Source organism: Eutrigla gurnardus (genome assembly GCF_963514095.1).
Source record: "Eutrigla gurnardus genome assembly, chromosome: 19".
Taxonomy (NCBI): Eukaryota; Metazoa; Chordata; class Actinopteri; order Perciformes; family Triglidae; genus Eutrigla; species Eutrigla gurnardus.
Window position 1 is genome coordinate 23,929,815 of NC_139930.1, and position 25,995 is coordinate 23,955,809.

Here is a 25,995-nt window from a genome sequence, read left to right on the forward strand (position 1 = left end):
GCACGCACGCACGCACACACACACACACACACACACACACACACACACACACAGACACACACACACACACACACACACACACACACACACACACACACACACACACACACACACACAGCTAAGCCATGTCTGTAGCTGCCAGCAGCTCCTAACTGATTGATCCGGTCACTTACTTGCCAGACACTAATGCCGAACACTAATGCATTACTTGAAGCCTGACAAGACTGATTTTTATGTGACATGTGATCCGGCTATTCTCGCGTGATCTTGTGTCATTGCGAGGATCCCGTACCGAGGGAAAGCCTTTTGCTTTTGCACCTGTTTGTCCAATCTACTCGTCTGCTCACTTATTGTATATCTCTGCTTTATATTCAAAAGTATTTTCTTTTGTGGCTTTGCCTCGTTGAAAAGGGTTCACAGTGAGGTCCGTGGCTTATCCAAAGTCACCACAAGACACCAGCAGCATTCTAACTGCCTCCATTGCATTGGGGATGAAGCAGAAATCCCAGACCTGTGAAAACCTGCAAACACAAAAGCATAAATACACTTGAAGTATGAATAACATGATGTTTTCCTGTAATTGGGTTCAATCAACTCCATATCTTTTTTATTTTCTCTCTCTCTCGGCCTTATAAATGTCGCACCTATTCGCTCGTGTATAAAATATCCCCTGTGCGGTGCTTTTCTTCCACATAAGTAGGCAAACACAACACACGCATGCCGTAATGGCTCCATTCATCTGGCAGAACACATGGGTGAAGTGACGTTTAGCAACAATATCGGTGAGCTATGACATCCATTATGCCACCTTTATGGAACAGCTACGCAGTTATATCCATCACAAGATGGGCTGTTTCGGGGATTGGAAGCGTTGTGGCGAGAGGATTGTAAAAGGAGATGGAAGAAACTAAACAACCGTTGAAGAAGAAGGGCTACGCGGAGATGCGGGTTCAGAGCATAGCGTTTACGTGTTTATTTGATGCTCAATGAGATACAATGATGGGGGGTGGGAAGGGAGTCAAACAAGGATCAACTAGAATCAAAGGTCACACTGGAAAAAGAGAGAAAACCAGAGAAAATAAGACCGGAGAGCTTAACTCGGCTGTGCTGGCCCGGGAGCTGAAAGACAAGTCAGCCAAGACGGTCGTGATCGGGCCCTTGACAGAAAACATCAGAGTTTCTTTGATTGCCTGCGATTACAGATAAGTGCAGTATTCTCACAAAGACCCATTTGTTTTGATAAAGACCTATCCCCCTCCCTGAGAGAGAGGCGAAAAGAGGCTGAGAGAGAGAAGAAAAAAAACCATAGACAGAATAAATGGGGATGAGGGAGGGCTATCATTGGTATTAGATACGTTCCTGCAAATGCCAAACTTTCCCTTATCTTCTGTGTCTCTCTTTTTCTCTCCCAACTTAATTTCCTCCCTCTTTTTTTCAGTAAATGTTGCTATAACTTTTTATTATTCCCTCCCTTGATTGATCTTTCTTTCCCCACTGACCTCTCTTTCCCCATCTCCCTCTTCACTTTTCTTTTAAATTCTTTTGTGCCTCTGTAACTCCGAACTGAATCAGTATCATGGCGGTCTAGAGGCGCTGCCTTGTAGGCAGTCCTGCCAATAATAAATAAACTGATGACATGATCATGCTGTGACTCTTTGCTCTTGCTATCTGTTTTTTTCCTTCTCTAATTGGCTCCGAAGAGTTATCTGAATAAATGATTTCCGACGGTTTAACACAACTGTAATTCAGAATTACGTCATAGAATTATCACACAGTAAAAACTCTGCTGCACATGAAACATCTGTATATTCAATCCATCACTTCAGCAGTTATTATGTCATAAGAAGGTACATTTTCTGATCTCATTAAGTTACTTATTTGAGGAAAAAAAGACTTATTTAACAGGTAAGTGAATGCAAATCAGTCCAATGACCATTAATTGTTCCATGAAATGAATAATAAAGGGACTCTGGATGAATGTAAAGGTTTATCTGTTAATTAATTTCTGGTTGATGCTGCAGAATCATGCCCCAGTCATCCATCCATATAAAAGGCACATGATGGCCAATTATAATCGCAGACAACATGCATTAGTCTCTGGTCACTGAGCCACTTGTTTCCACTAGAATTACTTTCTTTGTGCCCATATAAAGCAGCCCACTGGCTGACTTCTCTGAAAGGACACACCAGAGTGATGTCTGATGGTCACAGACTGACCCTCCACCGGTCAGAGGACAAATCCAGGGAATCCATAAGGTTTTCTCCTCAAATGATGCACTATTCATCATGAGGTCCTTCATATGAATCTGTCCTTTAATAAAAGTGGTACCTGTTTCCTTTCAAGGGGAAACCTGCTAGACAGTGACCTCCTGTTGTCTGAACAACATCTAAATAATTCTCTTTGGAGAATTAACAGCAACAGCAAAGCTGTCTGTGGTTCACCAAATCTCTGGTTACTACTATTTCACAAAATGAGTACTTAGTGTCAAAACAGGAAGAAAGTGGTTTCTGCATTAATCCCTATCAGGACCCTAAAATAAGACTTTTAGCTCATTAAATAGACAGATTATCAACTTCACCGACACCCAACTTACCAAAGCACGACGTACGTTTCACAGTGAGCTCCAACAGCCAGTATAAAACGGATAATCCATCCTTACTTCACTAAGGAGTCTGCATTAATCGGTAATTCAGTTTGTCACAGCATCAACAAATGTATCATCAGGCCGTAAATGAAGTATCAATACAATAACACATGCAGGATGCCTGACATCTTTAAGTTGTGTAAACAAGCTGGAATCACAGCTTTTCCAGCAACCTTTCATTAACCAAAGGGTTAAGACCATTCCATGGAATGTGTATCCACGGGGCTGTAGAAGGAGGCGATGGGATGGAGGAGGAGGAGCACTTTGGTGCATCACCCATCACCGTCTTTAAAGAGTAGAGATGTTTCCATCGATGAGTAAAGCAGGGCTGGTGGTGGTGGTGGGGGGGTAGGAGCCCCTTTCACCTTGAAATGTGCTGCGTTTCTGTCTAATCTTCTTTCCTCCTTAAAAAATTACCTTTCTGAAGGGCGCTGGGGTTCAGAGAATCAATAGATCACTCAGGCTGCAAATGTATTATCTTACAAAGGAAGGGGGGAGGGAATGGAGGAGGGATGAAGACGGGGGGAATGAAAGGAGGAGGAGTGGAGGTGAGGATGATGGAGGGACGGGTGCTGGAGAGTGGTGGGGAAGATGAAGGGGGAGCGGTGAAAGTAGAGGAAGTGAAGGATAAGGGGTGGAGGCTGGATGGATAACACCATTACGGCTGGTTGAAAAAAGAAATCAAATGAGAAGGGAGGTGATAAACAACAGTAAAGTAACTTGAACGATTATAAGAATAAGATCAAAGGAGGGAAGAAGAAATACTAGAAAAAAAACATTGGCTTTGTATGTTTCTGCAAACCATGCAGTACATAAAATAAATGTATTATGAACATTTTTATGCATAGATTTAAAAACTACATCCTCAATTACGATTAAGTTTAGATAACAAATTTTAGTAAAATATCATGTTTCTGGTTCAAATAAGTGTGTTGTAAACAGGACTAGGACACCGGTCTCCTGGGTGAAAGTCCTACGTTAGTCTCCTTATGCAGACTAATGACACATCAAAAAGAGGAATAAAACGGCATCGGATGTGCCATCAAGTTTTCGATGAGAATCATCACAATTTTTGACATATTTTGGCCTGTAAAATAATAAAAATCAACCCGCTTTCAACCCAATGTCTTGATCCTCTTATGTCATAAAAAAAGGAGACAGAAATCTTGAAGGTTTATTATGGGTGTTACAGTGACTGCATATGGAAGTAAAACGCCAACATTCAAGCCAGTAGACTGTATGGGGATTTGTCACAGTTCAGCAGTGGGAGCAGCCGAATGTGGACGCAGCCAGAAAGTAGTTCACCGAGAGGTGACGGGGCTGCGTGCCCAACAGACGAGCAGGCCGCAATCACAGGAATGCAAAAGTTGCAACAATCATGATTTTAGGGGGGAACAATCAGTGTGAGCGATTAAACAGCTGTTCAGAAAGGTGACTAATGTTCACGCCGTTCATAATTCATCACCACATTTTGGCCGTTTGTTTGGCTGCTAGATATTAAAGCGCGTGTTCTGGTGAATATCATCGCCTCAGGAGAGATAAGCAGAAGACGAACCTACTTTACTGCCACTTTGATGGCATTTCTCAGAGCAGCGCTCGTCTTCATCTGCTTTATTTCTAAGGCAACGCCGTTCTGTTAATTGATTTTAATGAGCTCGAGTGAAGTCCCATCCAATTTAGATACTATTAGGATTCATCAACAGAGACGCATCACAGACAAAACCAGCGAGAGTGAGGAACGTTGTAAAGATGTCATTACCTTACTCGTTTAGGTTTTGTGATACTCTGATAACTCACTCACTCACTCACTCACTCACATAGAATCACACAATCCTAGGTACAGACATACACCCGCTCAGCACAGACAGATCAATACCGTCTCATTTCACACCTTATGCAACCAAAGTTTGTTCATTGCAGAGGCAGCAAAACACAGGTACTGTTTTTATATATAAAGGTAGAAAGACAGACAGACAAGGAGGTGCAAGACAGTGTGACAGGAACGATGGGGAACTGGATCCCAATAAAGGTTATTGACGTGGAAAAATGGAACCTGGGTTGCTGGGTGGTCGGGAGCGTGTTGGCTTCGGGCTAAACGCTGGTGTGTGTGTGTGTGTGTGTGTGTGTGTGTGTGTGTGTGTGTGTGTGTGTGTGTGTGTGTGTGTGTGTGTGTGTGTGTGTGTGTGTGTGTGTGTGTGTGTGTGTGTGTGTGTGTTACAGTGAAATATCAGACAAGTGTTTGGAGTTCATAACAGTCTCCTCTGTTTCGTACATTGACATTGATCTGGCTCTAAATTGCCTCTGCTACATTTTTCCTCATCTCCTTGTCTGTTTTGTCTCCTCTCTCTACATTTTTGACAATAAGCCTACAGTTTTTTTTTTATCCTTCCCCGGCTTACGTTTAATGCAACAGCAGATTAAGCTTTGAGTCTCACTGTAGATCGCCACCAATACGAGCATCTCCTCTCCCTTCTCTTACAGCAATCCTTTGACCCTAATAATCATCCTTAAAGGGAATCTAGCTGCGTTATATTAAGTCCTCTCCTCTGATTTGCCACTCCTCCACAAATAAAGTGAGATAACATCAAGCATGTGGCGTGGCCTTTACTTTAATCTCTGTGACATGTGGAGGTTTTCTGTGCACATGTCAGCAGGAAACGCAACTTAGATGGTGTCCTCGCGTAGCCCCCCTCCATCCCGCCTTTGTGCAACGCCTCCTCCCTCCCTCCCTCCCTCGCCCGCTTCACATCAGCTCCACTCCGCAGCCTGCAGAGTTTAGCAATCGATACGCGTGTTTCTGAGCACCGCGCCAGAGTAATGGAGTGGAATCTGACAGCGATTGTCAGTCATCTTACACGGCTGCGGAATAGAATCTAAAAACGGCTGCTCCGAAAAAGCTGCTTTTCTGTACGTCCGGGCGTGCAGAGCTGCAAGGCGTTTGATTAACATCCATCTCTGCATCGCCTCTTTCTGAGCAGCCTCCGAGTAATAAAAACCATTACAGCCACTTTGCTTTACATCAGTGAATGTTTGTCATCCCATTGTGCCGGATAACAGCACTGCGAGATTACGCTCGCTCGGTCATTATTCACCCTTTTGTGTTTTTCCGTTCTTTTCCAAAGCATTGCCTCGTAACTCATCTTTCATGGAGCTGGAATCCTGCTTTGTGTTTGTTGGCTTGTTTGGTGCTTGCTGGTGTTTTTAAGGGCTTTTGCAGCTTCACTCGTGCCTACACCTGCTTTTTTTTGTCATTTTGATGTGTTTTTTAATTTTTAATCGTTTGTTTTATTCAACACAAACATTGTAACGTCTAAGCGTAATGAACTGCTGTCTAACTAACACAGACCTTAATACAAGGAGGTAAATAATGATTATATTTGCATTTTAGATGGATTATTTCCTGCCAGACGCGTTCCTAAGTATAAAGCTGATTGACAGGTAGGAGAGTGGGGTGCAATTACAGTAATTAAGTTTCATAATTAAGTGAATACTTTATTACGTCAAATGTGCTTTGACACCCTCTGGCTTCGCTCACTCGGTCAGAGTGGGAACCAGGCGGCGGACCCCTGAGATGTCTCTGAACACGTATACAAGCAGAACATCACTCACCCCGGTCACAAGGGAAGTGCACGGAACAAAACAAAACATTTTGGATTGTTTGCTGTGATGGATCGCCGAGCGTTGGTAATTTTCCAGTCAGTGGAAGTTGTTTTTATCATTAACAGGAACAATTACACCGAACGGCTTATTTCAAGAAAAGGAAAACAAAACCACATTTAAAATGTAACTGTTTGGAGACACCAGTGGGGAGAACGGAACGAACGGAGCAACCAACAGATAATACAGCAATCCAGTTAACGGAAAAACAAAACAAAAAGAAATCAAAACACAAAGTTGGCATTGGATTGAAAATGCATTTCCCACTGTGGCTGATAATTATCAGTTATATTCACCCTCTCTTGTCAAACATCTGAAAAGGTAAAACACTCAGGTGTTCAGGTACATTGAGGATGTAGTCCTCCAGTCAGGGTAGTTGAGGGACTTTTTTCCCCCAGCCTGGGTGATTGGATATTTGGCTGATATGGGAGACCAGAGTTTCCAAAAATCCCACGTGAGAAAACTGACTTTGAATGTTGAATATCGAAGTGAAGTTGCATAAGAGTCTTAAATGACTTCATGATAATCGGTAGACAAACACGGTTACATAAACTGCACACAGACACACACACACACAGCGGACAAAGCATTTTCACATGCAGAAATACACACAGATCTGTGTGTATTTCTGCATGTGAAAATGCTTTGTCCGCTGTGTGTGTGTGTGTGTGTGTGTGTGTGTGTGTGTGTGTGTGTGTGTGTGTGTGTGTGTGTGTGTGTGTGTGTGTGTGTGTGTGTGTGTGTGTGTGTGTGTGTGTGTGAGAGAGAGAGTGTGTGTGAGAGTCTGGACTTTTTCACGTTTTTTTTTCCACTTTTCTTTCTTTCGTGCTGTTTTTCTTTCACTCTTGTCATCCAGTTCCCCTCCTACTCTTCTTGCTCCTGTTGTCTTAACATTTATTAATTGTGTTCTTTTTTTTATTTTCTGTCCAACTTCATCTCCATCATTATTTCTTCTCTTTCTCCCTCCTTCTGGGCCGTTATGTTTTGGCATTTATTTTGCTTTCCGACAAATGGGAATAAAATGCTCGTAGCCCCGTCAAGACCTTGATGAGTCGAGTGTTTATTTAAAGTAGCTCACATGCAAAGTACGCATGGATACACACACACACACACACATTTCTGTACAGCCTCGGTCACATCTGCGCCTCATGGCCGTGACGTTTCTTTACCTTTCCGATTTAGTCTACCGCTACATGTTTGTTTCCATAATTTACTTTTCCCACCAAAAGTTCTAATCTACGCTCTTCGCATGAGCCGTGGAAATAGCCTCTTATTCGGAAATTACACAGCCACTTACCGAGCACTCACAACAAATGAATACATTTGTTACCTTCTATAATCACGGGCTGTGCGGCTAGAGCCAATTTCAACAATATAATAAGAATTGTGATGATTACTCAGAAAGCACCTCAGGAAATTAAAATATATATTTGAACCTTTATTTATTCAGGTGATATTGACTGAGGCTGCATACTTCTTTCAGCGAGGCTCGGATTCATATTCGTGCTGCGATCAACGTTAACAACTGGGAACTTCCTTGTGAATACAGCTGTCTGTTGTTGGCCACAGGGCAGCTTCACCGGAGCACACGGCGGCTCGATACCTTGCTCAAGGGCATCTTAGAAGTAGCTCGCTGTTTTCCTCAACACATCTGAGGGCTTAAATCATCATATTTTCCTCTAACACAACCTCCGTTCTCTATCTGACATGCTTGATGTGTTTTTTAAGTAAAAACCCGAATCATTTGCAAACAGGACTGTACTCAGACTACCGTAAGTCCGTCTTTGGGGAGGACAAATTAACTTTGCCGTCAGACACCGGAGCGGATTTACATTCAGCGGTTGTCGCCCGACCCTGCTTGCTCATCGGCGTATCATCGCCATGGCGATACCTCTGGGGAGCTCGGGGGGGCTCTCTGCTGTGTGAAAATAGGAAAAGCTGTCATCAGCGTTTACTGGAGGACACGAGAAACGGAGAGAGAGAAGAAAAGGTAGAGAGAGGGGAAAAAAGAGCAATCTGGAAAGAGAGAAAGATTGCGAATGACAGAGGTGACGGCGTATGAGAGAGGTGAATGGAGGAGGGGGAGAGGATGGCAGATAGGAGAGCAGCAGGTGGAGGGAGAGCGAGGGATGTGGATCGAGGGAGAACTAGACAGACAGCTTGAGTTAAATTGTTGAATTATAGCTTCGCTGGGAAAGACGGGCAGCGAGAGAACGACTGACAGAACGCGTGCCTATAGGGCTCGTGGTGAGTCGACTGAGATAAGGAATGACTCTCCCGCTCTTTATTACACACACGCACGCGGCTGTAGAAACAGGGTGAGCTCACATAATCACATCAGTGTTAAGTCAGCGATGACTACGTATCGTCCTGCAGAGTAGGGGTGACTCGTCCTGGGGGGCGACGGCACCGAGGGTGTAAGGCCAGCTCCCGGGTGCTCGGCAGGTTTTGGAGGTGCACACACAGTCCACTCATTGTGAACCTGGCTTATGACTTTAATGGTGTGCGGCGCTTTTTTTCACTAAAGCAGACGAATCATGCTGGATGTTCACCTTCACCAAGTGTTTTTAAGCAAGGCACGTTTGTGAGACCCTGGTGAAATATTACAATACATGATACAACACTAATGATTGTAGACGTGGTAAAAAACAACACAATATAAACAAGTACAATATGAATTTGTATTTTTCTATCAGGGTAGTGAGGCAAGGGAATGTCCTTGAACACACACACACACACACACACACACACACACACTGACTATTTCAGTCACGTATTTGCTTAGAAAGAAGCAACAGGCACTTAAGTGTACTTTAGTGAATGCTCCAATATAGTTTGTGTGTTTATCTGGTTACTGAGGTTCTCGGCCACCCAACTTACAGTGTGTGTGTGTGTTTTGTGCGCGTACACGGTATGAGGCTGAATGTGTGTTTGTGCATAAACATGAAACGTGTATAAAAGTGCGTTCAAGGTTTAATGCCTGTTTGTGTGGATCCTATCCAGACTTATTGTGTTTCACATGATGTGTGTGTGTGTGTGTGTGCGTGTGCGTGTGCGTGTGTGTGTGTGTGTGTGTGTGTGTGTGTGTGAGAGAAAGGCCACCCAACTGATAGACGGACCTACATGAAGGCCTTAGGGATCACCTCTGCAAATAGCACCCTGCGGTAAAGACCAGTGAACATTATTGGTGGGGTGTGTGTGTGTGTGTGTGTGTGTGTGTGTGTGTGTGTGTGTGTGTGTGTGTGTGTGTGTGTGTGTGAGTGAGCCCGGTCTATGCCACTACTGTATCCTCTATATTTACTAAAGAGGCTTGGCAAACAGGTTAAGCAAACATGCTGTTTTTACTTTCCGATACACACTTTCCAACACTCGAGCTTGCATTCACACACACACACAAACACACACACACGCACACACACACACACCCAAAGTATCTCTCATACGGACACGTACACACCACTTCAGTAAGAGAGAAGGGATATTTGCGTCCATCTTTGTTAGGACTTCTTCTTCTTCAGGACTTTACCACATCTTAGAGATTAGCAGCTGGAATAAAAAAAAGCATCAATATTCCTAATATTCCACAGAAGATTCCTCATATCTTCTGTGCTAAAATATTGGAAACAAACAACAGGATAGATTTTCAGTTCACTCTGACATTTTTGAATATGTCCTTTTCACATAATGAATGTTGGAATCAGGCACTGAGATCCATCTCGTTTTTTCATCTTATTCTTAAATCTCAGTTACTTTACTGTGAGGTAATAAAAACCACCGCTGCTCTATTTATTCTGCAACAAACTGGTTTTCCACCATCAACACATATTTGCAGTACAGTGGTGCAAAAACATTTTCCAAGACGAATAGTCGATCCAGCCTGGGCGTGAGCCAGGAAACCCGCTGGAACCTGTTGAATACGTAACATTTATTTCTTTATAGAAGGAAGAAACAGTATTTTTACTCGAGTGAAAAAGAGGCAGGCCAGCACACTGGTCCGGAGGAATGGTTCCTTATATAACATCAACACTCTTCATCATACTGGCCAACAGCAACGCTGGAACAGCTCATTATTCAGCTCTGAGAACTTTTCTATCGGGTGATAAATATCAGCGTTGTCCCATTGAGTCAAATTCTGATTCTTTGTTGGTGAGTGAGTTGTGCTTCCATGGCAACGGAGCGTTCCACCGTAGGGCGGGAACTGAAATAATAGAGATGTCCTGTAGCTTTGAATTAAGTTGATAATAGAGTCATTGTTCTCTATAATATAGACATCAAATTAGGATGATCTGTATCATGTGAGATACTAACTTGTAAGCCACCCTTTTAAAGGGGAACTCCATTGATTTTCATACATGGAGTCTGTTTGTGAGTCTTGGGGAGCTCTGCTGCACATGTGGAAACAAAGCTGACATAGAAAAAAGCCTTTTGTTGCTCCAGAAGGAGGCGTATGAAGTCTGATGAAGCCAAGTTCACACCAGCAGACTCTCCAAGTTGTCAGATCTCAGTACTCTTCACACAACCAAAGCTGGCTGTCTTGTAATTTGTGAAGTTGTTGACCAGCGACGGGGCTCGTACACGACAGGATCTGTCACCAGGAGGCGTCCCCGGTGGTTTCACGTCTGGTGTCTGCTTGTTGATGTTCGGCGTAGATATCTGGAACGTGTTTGCGATCCATCGGCGAGTCTCTCGGCTCGCACAGGTCACACATGGCACTCTGAGGGGTTTTTGACGGCTTCAGGTGGTTTCACTTGTTTGAAAATGGGAATAATCTGGTTTACCAGACACCTGTGGTCCACCTCTCATGTTACCTTAAAAACACTCCCAGGTCAGTAGTCAATTAATCCACCTTCAGCAGAAACTCAATCAAACACAATAGGTTGGTCATTTGTTTTAAATGTGAAACCTTGCTGTTTTCATTAGTTTTACTAACAAAGAGAGAAGTTAAATACTATTATAATAATATTAGTTTTATGGAAAAACAAAACACGATTAGCACACGATTGATGGATCAACAATCAGGAGATACATTTGTAAATGTTTGAAGCCCTAACCACATTCACTTGTTATTCCACTTCAGACCATACATTATAGGTGTGACATCTAGTAGCAACATATACTTCTTTAGAAGAAACTGCTAGTGTTGAATTAGGGAAAAGGACGGGGGTTTGTGTGTGCGTGCGTTTCATCCACTGTGGACGAGGCCTCGGCTCTGGTTCTGATTAACTCCCTGTAAAAACACCTCTGTTCAGAACATCACAGCCCGTACATCACACTCTCCATCATGCACACGCACACACACACACACACACACACACACACACACACACACACACACACACACACACACGCGCACACACACACACACACACACACACACACACACATGCTGCGCAGCTCCTGGAGGCTCCCTGTTCACAAAGGGTAGTCTACACCCATCATTCAAAGCCTTATAGGCCTTAAGAATGCTGACACTCACACACACACTCACACACACACTCACACGCACACACCGAGTGCTCTGTTTTCCTAGCTTTGATACACTTATAGAGTTCAGAGGTGAGAGGGCTGGAGGTAGCACCATGTTTTTCCAGAGCTTTTCTAACCACCTATATCTGCTTCTACACGCACAAGGAGGTCCAGATGGCCGGGTGGAGACGAAAACAGTCTCACACACACACACACACACACACACACACACACACACACACACATCTATACGCACACTAACCCACATGATAATCACTCGTACTTTACATCAGAGATCTGCTACCTGACATAAGTGTGAGTAAGCCTGACGAGCTATCACATCTCATCTTGTGTTTAGGCTGTTTATTCACACGCAGCCTCGGCGTTGAGCCAAGTTAATGACTCAGTCTGCCATGTTTAATTATATTAGGCTTTGATACTAATTCGGTCTGTGGAGAAAATACCTCCTGCAGATTATAGACGGGGATGCGTCCAAACCGCCGCCCCCCCGTGAGTGAGGTGTGCAGTCTGTGTACCGGCTACTTGTCTAAGAACTAACATGGATAGCTGGATCGTGCAGCTCTTGTGATGTGGGACTTCCACCAGCAGCACAGCAGCAGCCGCGATGCTGCCCGCTGACATGATGCATAGTAGCTGACGTGTTCGGGGGTCTTCTAAATCTCAGCCAGCTGAGAGCAGTCACATGTGATCAATGGCTGAATTTATCACTCGGAGCCAAGTGCCTTCATCCACACGCACACGGGTGTGTGTGTGTGTGTGTGTGTGCATGTGTGTGTGTGTGTGTGTGTTTGTGGGCACGACCCCCGCTACCTCCTCACGTTGTCTTTAGCTTGCAATTATAGCCAGAATGGTTGCGTGAAAAGGTCACAGCCGTCCAGCTATCAACACTCTGCACCAAATGCCTACTGTGCACATCAGTGTGTGTCAGTGTGTGTGTGTGTGTGTGTGTGTGTGTGTGCACCATACCCAAAATGCCAGCAGCCGCAACATCAGACCCCCCCCACCACCACCACCACCACCTTCAGCGCTTGTGGGTAATCTGCAGCAAACCCTGCATGATTGATGAGAGAATTAGTGTTGCCAAGCACAGAAAAGCATCATGGGGATGAGGAAGTTGTAGGAGCACGACATTAAAGGTTTCAGTTGTGATTATGTGTGTGTGTGTATGTGCATAAGCATGTGTGTGTTTGGTGGAAAAGCATCCTCTGCAGGACAGTTATTGATGGACGAGCTGCCATTAAAATGTTCCCGTTATTATGGTCACCATGGGTAACTGGCACGGTGCACTCATTAACATTTAGTTCACAGTCACTGTTGACACTCTCCTTAGTGATATAGAAATAAAAATATTGCTTTTTTTTTGTAAAACCCAAGGCCTTTTTAAGAAATACCAGAACAAGACGTTTCACTTTGTATTATTTGAATAAGAATAAAGAAACTGCTGCTATATTTATAATCTTCAGTTTTATATATTTTTATTTAAGTTGTGCTTCCATTTGACTCAACTGTCAAAAAAACTAGATAATTAATGAGGTTATTCCAGGTATTATTAAATATACCCGGACTAAACTTGTCTATGTTATTTCTAATACCGTAAATGACCAAATGTTCATGGTATGATAACCGTTTAATACCGCAGCACGCCGTGATACTGTTACTTAACCTTCAATGTAATGTGTATAAAAGATCCACAGTCAATGACAGTAAGCACCAAGGGAAAGAGAAATTCCCTTGGGACACAGACAAGGCCAAATAGACTACAGTGTACTTTATTTTGTGAAAGAAACATCAAGAGATAGCTTAGATGCATTTTATTTCTTTATGCAATGCAGAACTATTCAATAGCCAAGCATATTCATTCGATTGGTTTGGGGTTGGTCTGTATTATCTATAAAAATAAGGTATGGGATTAGGACTCAGTATCAGCAGATATTCAATCTTCATCGGGTGACATTGGTTTTTCCTTACTGCCCCCCTGACAAAATTGCTTGTCTAAAATTGCCTTATCATCCCCCCGAGGTAGGACAAACATGTCAAAAGTAAGTCAGTCAGTCGGTGGTGCACAGGAGGCCTGCTATCTGCAGCGAGGATCCGTTTGATGTACGAGCGTGCCCCCGTGACGGGATGCCTTACCTCAGAGTTTCAAGGTTTTACTTTTCATGGTGATGCAATAAGAATATTCTCCCTGAAAGTATCTGAAGTTATTCGCCCTCTGTCCTTGTCCTGGGTTTCCCTGATGATTCCCCATCCCTACCATCTGTGACATCCTCATGAATCTGTGTGTCTTTAAAATAAAAAATAAAGGGACTACTCCTTTAGGCTCTAGGTTTTCGTCTTGTGTGGCTGCCTGTTTTGTACTCTCCCCGGCTGCCACGTTAGGCACGCTCTCCTGTTTGCACGGCCCGCTCCTGCAGACGGGGAGTTGTGCTGCTGCGAGTCAGTACATAAAGCAAGCAGGCAGAGAAAGGTGTCATTTTACAGACTTTTTAACGTGCTCTACGGTGCCAGACACACTGGTTTCACCATCATAAAAACAGGCGACCTCCAATTACATCCCAGCAGGATAATGCCCCACTGTCCCGGCATCATATACACTTTAATTGCCCGCACGCTCCATAAATCACAATTCAGTACATGCCCTAAAGGACTAAGTGACTCTTCTCACCTTTAAAAGTTAAACAATTTGTTTAGATTTCATGCCGTAAAATGTTTTGTCAGAGCGGCTGTCATTTCTCTTACGTGATGGATCTCTCGCAGCTTCCTGCTGATGGCATTACGGACAACAATTCAACTCATCTATTGTTAGCTTCTCCTGTACATTTGATAGCTATTGTGATGTTCCCGGGGGCTGTAAAGTCTACTCTTGCTATAAATCAGGGAGCTCATTTATTACTCAGAGGATGCCTCTCTTTATTTTCTCTACAGAGACATTAGTCATGAACTATTCTGTGTGTGATAGCTCGCCATCAGAGGCGATTTGGCCGTTTTTTTGGGAGAAGAGAGAAACTTACTGATTGAACAAATGCCTGTTGGTGCACTCAAAGTTTGCAAACTTCCAAGTTTTCTTTTACAGGATGTTCTCTCTAGTTTGGCCAACTGCTTTTCGCTTCTTGGACGTTTCCAAATGTGAAAGTATAAAGACAGAAACAGAGTTTGTATGTGCAAGAGAAGGAAGGATGCCTTCTATTTTCACACACACACACACCCTGGCCCGCCTAGTGTATTTCCCTCCTGGCTTTCCAATTTAAATGCAAATGTTCCCAAATCGGACTCCACAAAGACGCAGCGGCAAAATCATTTGACGCAGCGATGAATTATATATTTTAATTAAGCAACCAAAAGAATCACGCCTATTCAGCCCTTTCCCCTCCAATAAGAAATGAATAAATAAATATGGAAGAAGAAGAAGAAGAAGAAGAAGAAGGAGGAGAGGAAGAAGAAGAGCGTGAACGGGAGGGTCGGGAGGGGTGGATGGATGGATAAAGGGAGGAGGGTTTGTATTGAGTTTGTGTGATTGCAGCGCTAACCGCCCATGGGCTGTCATTATATGAGCGATCTGAAGCTGTCAGGTTTCAAAACGGTATTGTTTGCTGATAGACGGGCCAAATACCCCCACAGTTTCAAGCACAGGCACACACACACACACACACACACACACACACACACACATCATATGGATTTTGAAACCAGCACTTGAGAGCAAAGATGGGGATTGTGATGCTCTGACAAGGGATGCAATTTTAATTTCACCCTCTGTCACTCTCCTCAATATCTCCTCAGATGAAATAAATATGAGCTGCCAATCACTCACACGTACAAATAGACACACGGACACAATCTATCTCTCAATCATATGCATGCATGCAAACTTTCACTTCATTTTCTATCTGGAAGTCAAGGTGGAAACACACTCAGCTGTTGATATAATGAAAACCTCCAAACCGTTCCCAATGCAAACACACCTATAAGACCTATTAACACGGGGAAGAGAATGCTGGAAAGCTAAATGATAGCGTTTTGTTTGTTATATTATTTTTCCACCTCAGAGATCGTGTGCTTTTAAGATTCATTCGATTCAAGTCGTCATTCCGCTAAACATATAATCCTCATAATCTAGTGTATAAGAAAGAATGACATCAGTGGATTACAATAAACACCACTTTATATTTACTTGTGTGGCTCAAACTGCATTTCAATTTTCCATGCAGAGAAACCCTTTCAGTCCTTCACTTTCCTAAGAGAATAACCTTCAGTCAATTACTTTGTGCTGCTTTGACGTACAAAAAACAAATAATCCACATCATTTCTGTTTATCTTAAAGCCCCAGTGTTCTTTAATGAATAAATCATTATATATGAAAGTTGACAGAATTAGTTTTGCAGTTTGAGACGATTGGAGCGTAACAGCTTTTCATTTTTTGAAAACATGTCCTCATACGTTTCATGCGTTTTATTGCCTTTCCACATGTTTGCGGCGCTGTAAAAGCTTTTTCATGTTCTTCATCGTCGCTCGGCAGTACTTACTCGGCAGATATGTTTCTTTCCTTCTGCGATGCTCAAACATGGCGTTCATGTTCAGACGGAAACAGCAGGATATAATGCGAGAGAGGGACATGGAGAAACACACACTGGCTGTACCGAAGAGTGAGGGAGAGTTAAGAGTGATATGGGAAAAGAAAAGAGGTGAAAAATGGCACCGCTAAACAAAGACCAAGAGGTAATGGGAGATGACAGCGGTTTCTAACAGCTGGAGTCTCGCATCAAAAGAACAAGGAAATTCACTTTCCTTTCTTTGCCTCTATTTAGAGCGCTCACTCTGTTCTCCGCATGCAGACACAGACACCTTACCCACCGCAAGCCTCAGCAGCAGGCGGACCCTCAGACAACCTTTGTTCAGCGAGGGGAGATAGTTGGCTCTCTTACAGACGGAGCAGAGGAGACGGGAGAGACGAGACGGAGGCCACATTTTAATGGGAGCGTCCGGGTTCAAGCCCCTTTTGTTGGCAGGAATCCACCCTGCTCAAGTGTCCTTGAACACGACAGTGAATCCTTACGAGCTCCGGCGGTGTAGTTATGTTGACCCTGACCGTTGACCTTTCACCTCCCAGTAGGACCCAGGAAGCAAAAAGGCAGATTCTCAGTACGGATCAGCTGGAGAGCTCGTTAATCGTCGTGTCTGTTGAGACTAAAACCTGACAGTCCTATAGCCTGAGACGCTACGCAGATGTGGGCGGAGCAAACAACTTCAACATCTCCTAACCCGTTCATCTACACATTTAGGGGAAGTCTTAAATTTAACGAGCAATACCGCTGTCATATCTGCAAGCTAAATATGAAGCTCACCAATGGTTGCCAGGCAACTGGTCCGGACCATGAAATCACAATTTGTCTTTTTTGCACTTTGGGCTTTGTAGCGATCAAACAGACCACATATCATGAGTTAATTGGTGTTATTTGGTGGATTTAGTGAGATGTAGTCAGGGCCATGCTAGCGGTTTCTCATGTGTCCAGTCTTTAGTGATTAGAGTGCTATCAGCTGACTCTCATCTCAGCAAGATCTCTCCGGAAATGTGGAACTTTTCCTTATGAATAGGAAACAATGGAATGAATGTTGACAAAGCAGGAAGATAAAGAAAGAAGGAGCGACTGACAGAGATGGGGAATAACAACATGAGAGATGGCCGCATCGCTCACCTCCTCCATCTTAACCCACCTTTAATAATGAACAACTAAATAATAAATAAATCCAAGTTAAACTGCGGGTTATTAACGCTTTACGTGAGGCAACACTGAGGCGAGGGGATGCCGTGGTATTTTACAGGAAAGCTGTTTGTTTATGGTGTACTATACCTTTAAGAGCTGCTGGCCATAGCCCATCCCAGGGAGGATGGACCCATTAGGCTGATGAACAGAAAGAAAAGGGAGACAGAGAGACACATAAACAGAGGGAGAGAGAGAGAGAGAGAGAGGGGTGATATAGTGAAAAGCATAACGGTGAGAACAGTAACGAAGTGAGAGAAGTGAAGAATTAAGGGAGTTAGGACGGAGAAAAGGCCACAGAAGGGACCGCGATAGTGAACAGAGAAACAGTGAGAGATACAGAGAGAGGACAGGAAGCGGCTATCTCTCCATCTCTTCCATGGTGTTGTAGGCGTCTATGGGTCTGTCAGTCAATCAGGACGACAGGCGGACGCTCTCGCTCTCCGCGTCTGGCACGCGCTCACGCTGATGACTTTGCTGTGTGTGTGTCTACAGATGGCAAACCTTGTGACATCGCTGTGCTGTGTAGTTCTGGCCGCGGTGGTGGTGGCGTACGCTCAGAGACGCAGTCAGCTCGGTGAGTACGCATTTTTATCTTCATCATACTGTACCTCTGCTCCGCCGGGGCCTACTCTGCTTCTTTTATCTGGTGTGTCTCTTTTCTTCCAGAGTAAATGCAGTTTTTATTCTCGTTTATTGTGCTGTGCTCTTTTCAACTCTCAACCGTCCCAATCAACTTCCATCATTTCACCTCTTCTCTGCTCACATTTCCCCATCTCTCTCTCTCTCTCTCTCTCCTGGTTTCCTGCTTTCATAATAGGTGGCCGTCCGTGCAGATTGTAACGCACAAAGCCAGTGAGCTGCCTTGTTTGCATTAGCTTGATTTTATGCTTAAAAAAAACCAACCCTCCTGAACCCATTTTGCTTTTGTTGTTGTGATTCAGTTGACCACTTGTGGAGTTGGGTAAGACTTATGGTGTGTTTCTGAGTGTTAAATGTGCTGTTTTGCTGTGTGTCGCTCAGCCACTGTGAGCTACAAGGTACTCGCTGTGAGGTCAAAGGTGCAGCAGCAAAGTGGGAAATGTACCTCTGAGAAAAAAATCACTTTGTCGTCACCCGCACACAGAGGGACAATAGCTGACCCAATCAGTTTGTCATCCCCCGCTGCACGGTGCTGATATGTTGGCCACATTACCATGGCTACCTCCGTAACAAATAAGGGTTCAACAAAGAAGCCAGTCAGGTCAACAGATGATCATGAGTGTGTTTCAAATTATTTTTCTATTGAGGTTTTGAGGGAGCGGAGAGACGCTGAAAAGGCCTGCATAATGCAGTGACTGCTCTTCTGAGAGTTCACACAAGATGCATGACCATAAATTATATTGTGTGTGTGTGTGTGTGTGTGTGTGTGTGTGTGTGTGTGTGTGTGTGTGTGTGTGTGTTTAAAAGGGGAGTCAATTTGTCACTTGACTTGAAGCGATATTAGCCAATGGAGTCTGGCTGTTTAAGTCAGCTGACCAAAAGAAAAAAAACTAAGGAAATGGATAAATCCCCAGTGACGCACATCACCATGTCACGAGGGTCACACACACACACACACACACACACACACACAAACAGAGCAAAAATGGCTGAGGAAATAGGAATGTTGTCTTTGGGGATTAGGTGAAAGTGGCAGAGAAGGTAAGTGAAAGGGGAAGATGGAAAGAAAAACAAAAAAAGGAGCAGGAGATGGAGATTGGAGGATTGGAAGAAATGGAGGAAATAGAGTAGGGCGGAAGGCAAACGGAAGGCAAGCGCAAGCCGACGGAATAAAAATGAAAATCGGGAGGATTAACAATTGATTACTGATGGGGAAAGTGCAGGATGCAGCACTGGATGGTAAAAACCCTACTTTTTTATTTGAAACAAAAACAAAAATCAACTGAATCTTCAAACTGACATTTCTGTGTATTTTTTTTCACGATTCCTTTTCCAACATGAGCACATTCTACTCATCACTTCTCTTATCTTTTCTCGTATTTTTTATATTTTATAGCCATGCAGAAAAGCAGAAAGAGGGCACTGTAAAGACGGCGAGCAGAGTAAAGAGAGAATGAAGGTGAAAGGGAAACACTTTAGGGAATTACTGCTATGGATAGAGGGAGAAAATGAACACTGAATGGAAGAACGAGAGCTGTCAGTGATATCTTTGGGGAGAATAAAGTGTGTCTGTGCTGCCTTTCTTTTTCATGCTACATAGAATCAGCTGCCATCTGCATGCGCACACACACACACACACACACACCACACGCCTATACATGTCGTACGCTATCAATACACACATGCATAAGCACACAATAGGAATAAGCATTGCAAGTATGCACATTTGCAGCGACACTCCTATGAGCACACGTATATATGCACTGTTAAACTCCCACAGTGAGACACGTATACATCTGCCTGTGTTGGAGAGTGCTAGCCAGTTTGAGTGACAAGATTCCCCGGGGTGTATGCCAAGCGAGCGTGCAACACACACACACACACACACACACACAGAGAGGGAGAGGGAGAGAGGGAGAGGGAGAGAGTAATGCATGTGCACACACCTACACACAGAGGGATAGAAGGGGGATGAACTCTTCTGTTAGGTGTGACTCAATTTGTGAGCACACACAATTGTTGGGTGTGTGTGTGTGTGTGTGAGAGAGAGAGAGAGGGAGAGAGAGAGAGAGAGAGAGAGAGAGAGAGAGAGAGAGAGAGAGGTGGAGTGTATAGGAAATCCATTTGAGACTTCATAATTAATGACAGCAGCACATTGCCGAACAAAGACGATGAGAAACACGGGTAGAAATCACCCACAGACAGAGTCAAACAAATAGATACAAGCTCTACGTATGTCGGAGTCAATTTTGTCTGGAATGAGGACGAGATGGAAAGTGACAGGGAGACACGGCGGAAAGACAGACAGGGAATGAGACAGGGTGGAGTGAGACAGGGCGAAGAGACAGAGGAGTAAACATGACAAGAGCTCGTTGGGATTGGTAGAGACCCCCAAAAATAGCATTAGGAGGAAGAAAATCCCATTTGAGAGCTGATTACGATTAGGGAAAGCTGTTATTATCCCTTTCGAGTTAAGTAGAATTCGGTCATTGTCTACGCTTTCATTCAAATATCCATTAAATGTATTCATTTAAAGATTTAAAAAAAGGCCAAACTGGGATTTAATTGTGAATTCGGCAGTAATCAGCGTAATTTGGTGCAATGTGACTAAAGATTATCTTGCATTTTATTGCAGCTTCTTCAAATTGGATTCTTATGCTGCAACAAAATGTTTGTTTTTTTCCTTTTTAGACCAGAAAACTAACAAATAAACAAATAAATAAATACAATGTAAAGCAGTTATGAATCACAATAATGCTGCTGAGGCTGTTCAGATATTTAATTGAACAAATGTCATACATATACATTCAAGGTATAGTTTTACACCAGAATTACATAATTTCTTCAGTAACCAGAAGAGAAAAAAATGTCTTATACTGAGCAAATTATACATTTAAAAAAAAGTAAAAAGTAAAAAAAACTCTGCAATGGAAGCCATAATTAAACATGACTTCAAACAACAGAAGAGGAAGGAAAATAATTGAAAGCTATAATGCTGCAGAGAGGAAGGGAGTGAGACTCAAAGGTCAAGCCAATTAGGTGGTTAGAAGGGGACAGGAACAATGTCGGAGGGGTGGAAAGTCACAAGACTGATCTGGGAAAAGACATGAGAGAATACTGAACAGATGACAGATGAAGGGACGAGTGAGAGTGGGAGACATGGGGTCAGATAGGGGCAGTGCTGATGGAGGGGTTTTTATAGTACATACAGACAAAAACACATCATCCGACTAGTGGAAAGAAAACAAGTACAGTACATATTGAGGTGTATATTTTACTGCAGTTTGTCTGTCGATTTATCAAAGTAATGGCATCAGATAATGCCTCATTTGCGTATTTAAACATGCAATTGAATGTGTGGAATATCGCTTTATATCTCACCAAATTCACTTTTTATTCTCATAGTCTGAGCCAGAAATCTCCACTTAAATACAGCACACTTTGCAGTTCCATTCCTATCTGTATTCTGAAGATTTTTATAGATGGGTTTGTTCAGTTAACATTCATAGCTTGATTTATTTATATGGAGTGATAACGAGGTATACACATTTTTCTGCAAACTCCTTTGACTCTAGTAAGTCAACAGAATGAAACAATCTAACGTTTAGATTTCTGTGTGCATGTATGATAAGCCTCATTTGCTCGTTTAAGTACATTTCATCACGATATACAGTATGTCCAATAGCAAAGAGTGCTACTAAGATATCACCACATATTTCCTGGAATATTTACAGGTCATAGCATCTGTGTTGGCTGTATAATATTTGCCTGCCTGAATGTCAACTAGTAGCAGACGCGCCGTCTTGCTCTGTTGACCCTGACCTATAAACCTCCCTGCGTCTGAAGAGGCAAGGATCAATAACATATTTTTATTCATATTAGATAGAGAGCAGATTGCACTGTCAGCTGAACAAAAGTTCATGAAAAACCGCCTGTTTTAATGCGAGGCCCAAAGGTGACATCAGTGTGCTAGTTGTCAGGCTGTGAATAATCAGGACAATCTCATTGTTTGACATTGGATTGTCATAAATGTAAGTTATTTCACAAAAAAATGCATTTTTAGCTTGTTTAACCTGTAATCAACAACATGTAGGGTTTGCCGTGTTTTCTTTGGCTATTTGTCTCGATCTCTCTCTGTCTCTTTTTGCATCTTGTACAGTCTCTGTTTTCCCTGATTACTCCTTCATCTATCTCATTCGTATCCAGAGATGTACCAGAAAGTCCTAGCCACAGCAATGCAATGTCATTATACAATAAATACTAAGAACAAGCACAACATGAATACCAATGAGCACGGAACAAGAGGGTTCAGTCGTGCAGGAGGAAAAACAAAGGGGAATTAGATACAGAATGAGGGAAACGCTGGTGCAAAGAGATTGTTTTATTGGAGTTTGAGTGAATGTTCTTTTTTTATGACAGCAACAGCTACATTTGCTCACATTGTGTGTGTGTGTGTGTGTGTGTGTGTGTGTGTGTGTGTGTGTGTGTGTGTGTGTGTGTGTGTGTGTGTGCGTGCGTGCGTGTGTGTGTGTGTGTGTGTGTGTGTGTGTGTGTGCATGTGTGTGTGTGTGTGTGTGTGTGTGAGAGAGTGTGAGTGTGAGTGAGTGTGAACGTGGTGACATCATACTGTTGACTGAGAGTGCATGATATTTATGGGACTCCATATCCTGATTGAGAGCCAAACGTTTCCACTCATAATCATTCCCCCTCTCTCTCTCTCTCTCTCTCTCTCTCTCTCTCTCTCCCTCTCTCTCTCCTCTCCCCTTCAATGTCTTCCTCTCTCGTTCCCCTCCCTCCTCCTGTCTCACTTCTTCCTTCCTTCCCTTTACTCTTCACATCATCTCCACTTGTCACCTTCTCCATTTTCCTTCATATCTTCCGTCTCTTTCATTTTTTCATCACTTCCTGTTCGGTTTCCCCCCCATTTCCCTCCATGCTGTCTCCACCTTCTCCCCCTCTCCATCCATCACCCAAGTGGTCGACAGCAGCATCGTTGCCCATGACTTCACTGGACGCTGACGCTACACCACACTGTTTTTTGTGTGTTTCATGTCTGCGCTTTGCTGGGCTTCTTTACGTCACGCTGATTCAACCTAATTGCTATGGACAGAGGAGCGAGAGGGAGACAGAGATCAGGAAACAGAACGGCGGAGGGAGAGGCAGCCAATGAGACCCAGCAGGAGAGTAGGAGGTTTGCTCTCACACTAATTCCAGGGTATTACAGCTGTCAAAGCTGTATTTATTTCTTGAGCTCTCGACACGTGCTGCTATGACTTTCCAACATGCGTAGGCATATGCTTTGCCACGCTGCAGCCTCATTTATCCACGTCCGTTGTGATTGGATCATGTTGAATGTTCAAATTAAATTAATACTTTTTTTTAACCTCCCCCATCACGCTTGATAGCAAAGTCTAATGCAATTCATGTGCAGATGCTCATATCAGCTGATTCAATTAGCAGTACAGCATTCCAAAAGCAAAATATATACACAGTAGTTACTATATCTATGTCATTACGGTACACAGAAAGCACGGTTCGGTATGTGGATGCAGCATAGAGTATAGAGGAAGGAAACTCAAGTTTGACTATAATGTTGTCCCGACTGGATAAAAGTCCTTCTGATGAAAACACTGGAGACATCAACTGATGATGCTGATTTGTGTCTCTGCACAAAAGACAAATCTAGACAACTAAATGTATTCAATTATTCATGAGATTTAACCGCTCTCTGATGTGTCTTCAGAGGAAACCGACAGCTACTGTAAATAAGTGAATAAGCATGGAGATCCGCTGCGGTGTGTCTGCCTGTACGTCTCGTATGTGTGAGCCATGTATGTGCCGGCAGCGGACCCTGATAGGACTCATTATCTTGAGTAGCACTCAGTGTAATCAGTGCTCTCTGTTTGGAGGCACTGTTTGTATTAAATTCAAGATGGAGCTCAACCAATTGATTGACTGACTGGATTGGCAGATGGATTACTGTCAGAGCGACTGGATGACTGGCAGGGAGGCAACGTGAAGCAATACTGATCCCCTTCAGTCATGGCTTTGAAACGCAAAGCAGAAAAGGGAAAACATTTTTCTTTTTGCCTAAAAAAAGAAGCAAAGACAAAAAAAAAAGAAGCAACAAATAATTAGAGCTGTAAAATCCCATTTGTGACAGTTATCACAGAATACAATTTTTGAAATGCGTAAATATCCTGATTTTATTATTTGGACAGTACTTTATGATGCTCAAATGATGCAAAAGTACTGAAAAATAATTGGATTATGGAGTGTGTTTGGCACTGAGTGTTTTCACTTTGGACAAGTACAAGAAGCTTTAAATAAATGTGCTGTATTTGTAGCTACTCTAATGTGATCACCAGTTAAATTATTACCGTAATAGAACCCCTCAATACTTTAGTTGATTCAGCTGATTGGCTGATCAGACGGTTGGCTGACATGGTCGACTGACAACGTCAAAGTAATGTATGCATCTACAGGTGTGAAGATTAAAGAGACTACAGTGACTAGTTGGCCGACTGAGTTCCTGTCTGATTTCACAGACACTGAGAAGATACAGCAGCTGATAGGCTGATTGATTGACTCTGTTGGGCAGGTTGGGTTGTTGCCTTGTGATTGGCTGGTTAGATTACCACACTGGAGTTGTTGGACTTGGCTATGTGAAAGAGGGTGTTATTATCTCCATCGTCATCAAGTAACTCGTGGAATTAATGGTAATGCCGAGCTACATCAAGCAAATATGCATATTTTATCAACCAGAAACCGGATTGAAGGCAGAACCCACTCTCAGAACCAATGTTTAAAGATGCCGCCACTGCACACGCAGAAACTTAATCATGAACTTGTTCAATCAGCCTGTATCTAAATGTGTGTTGTACAGAATTGATCAAAGTAAGAGACAAAAAAATAAATGTGAGATATAAGAAAACAATATGCATGGCATTCCTTATTGTTTAGGAGTGGAAGTCTGTTATTGATCAAGTATAGACGCGGGGTTTCCCGACTGTCCGATAACATCTGTCTAGTAATGGACCATTTCCAACCAATCACAGTCCTGTACGGTAAGATATGGAATCTCAGAATCTCACTGTCTGAGTGTTTGCATGTTAGTGTGTCTATGTATGTCTAACTCCTTTAACTCAGGAATGTATTAGAAGTGAAATAACACCATTTCATCTCTAACTCATACAGTACAGTAGGTGAATCCCATTCATGCTTTGGTCTGTAACATTGGAGAAACCAGCGTGAGTAACCCATAATTCAAAGCGTCCAACTGAAAAATTCAGCCCAGTGTTTCCAACTCTTTTCCACAGAAAGTAGCAAGCAACGCTAGCTCACAAAGTCACTACCACTAGTGAGAAAGGTGCCAACTCTTACAGCCCGTCCCTTCAGGCCACGCCCCCAAAAATGATCACATAAAACAAAGGACATGGCTGTTGACAGTACTCACATCTGTGAGTCTAGCAGCTTGTGGAAGATTGCTGTGCAATGGATGCATGGACAGAGTTGGTGCAGGTAGGCTGGCAGATAGGTAGACAGGCAGGTCGTCCCATCCAATCACTTGGTTCGGCCTGAATTCAATTATTTGACAGGCTTATTACAGTCCTGCGACAACCACAGTTTTGCTTTTGTCAGAGAACTAGATGTAGTGATTGTCTGGCGGGATGTAAAGAGAACTTCAACATACATCCAAAAAAAGTTCAAAATACATTAACAACCCAAGATTTCTATCAGTATGCTTTCTACTTCCTGGCCCTGGTGTCCTGACAGATGATATAGTGCCTGATGAAAGGAAGATT

General features: G+C 43.2%; 1 protein-coding gene across 2 annotated transcripts in view; it reads left to right on the forward strand.

Moving 5' to 3' along the window:
* Positions 1-25,995, forward strand: part of cntfr (ciliary neurotrophic factor receptor) — a gene marked incomplete at its 3' end in the record, with an annotated part of 184,829 nt that overhangs the window by 59,303 nt on the left and 99,531 nt on the right. For both annotated transcript variants that reach the window (XM_084035433.1, XM_084035432.1), the window contains exon 3: positions 18,044-18,125. In XM_084035433.1, coding sequence (XP_083891559.1) covers positions 18,044-18,125 — 82 coding nt within the window. The remainder of the gene's footprint in view (positions 1-18,043; positions 18,126-25,995) is intronic.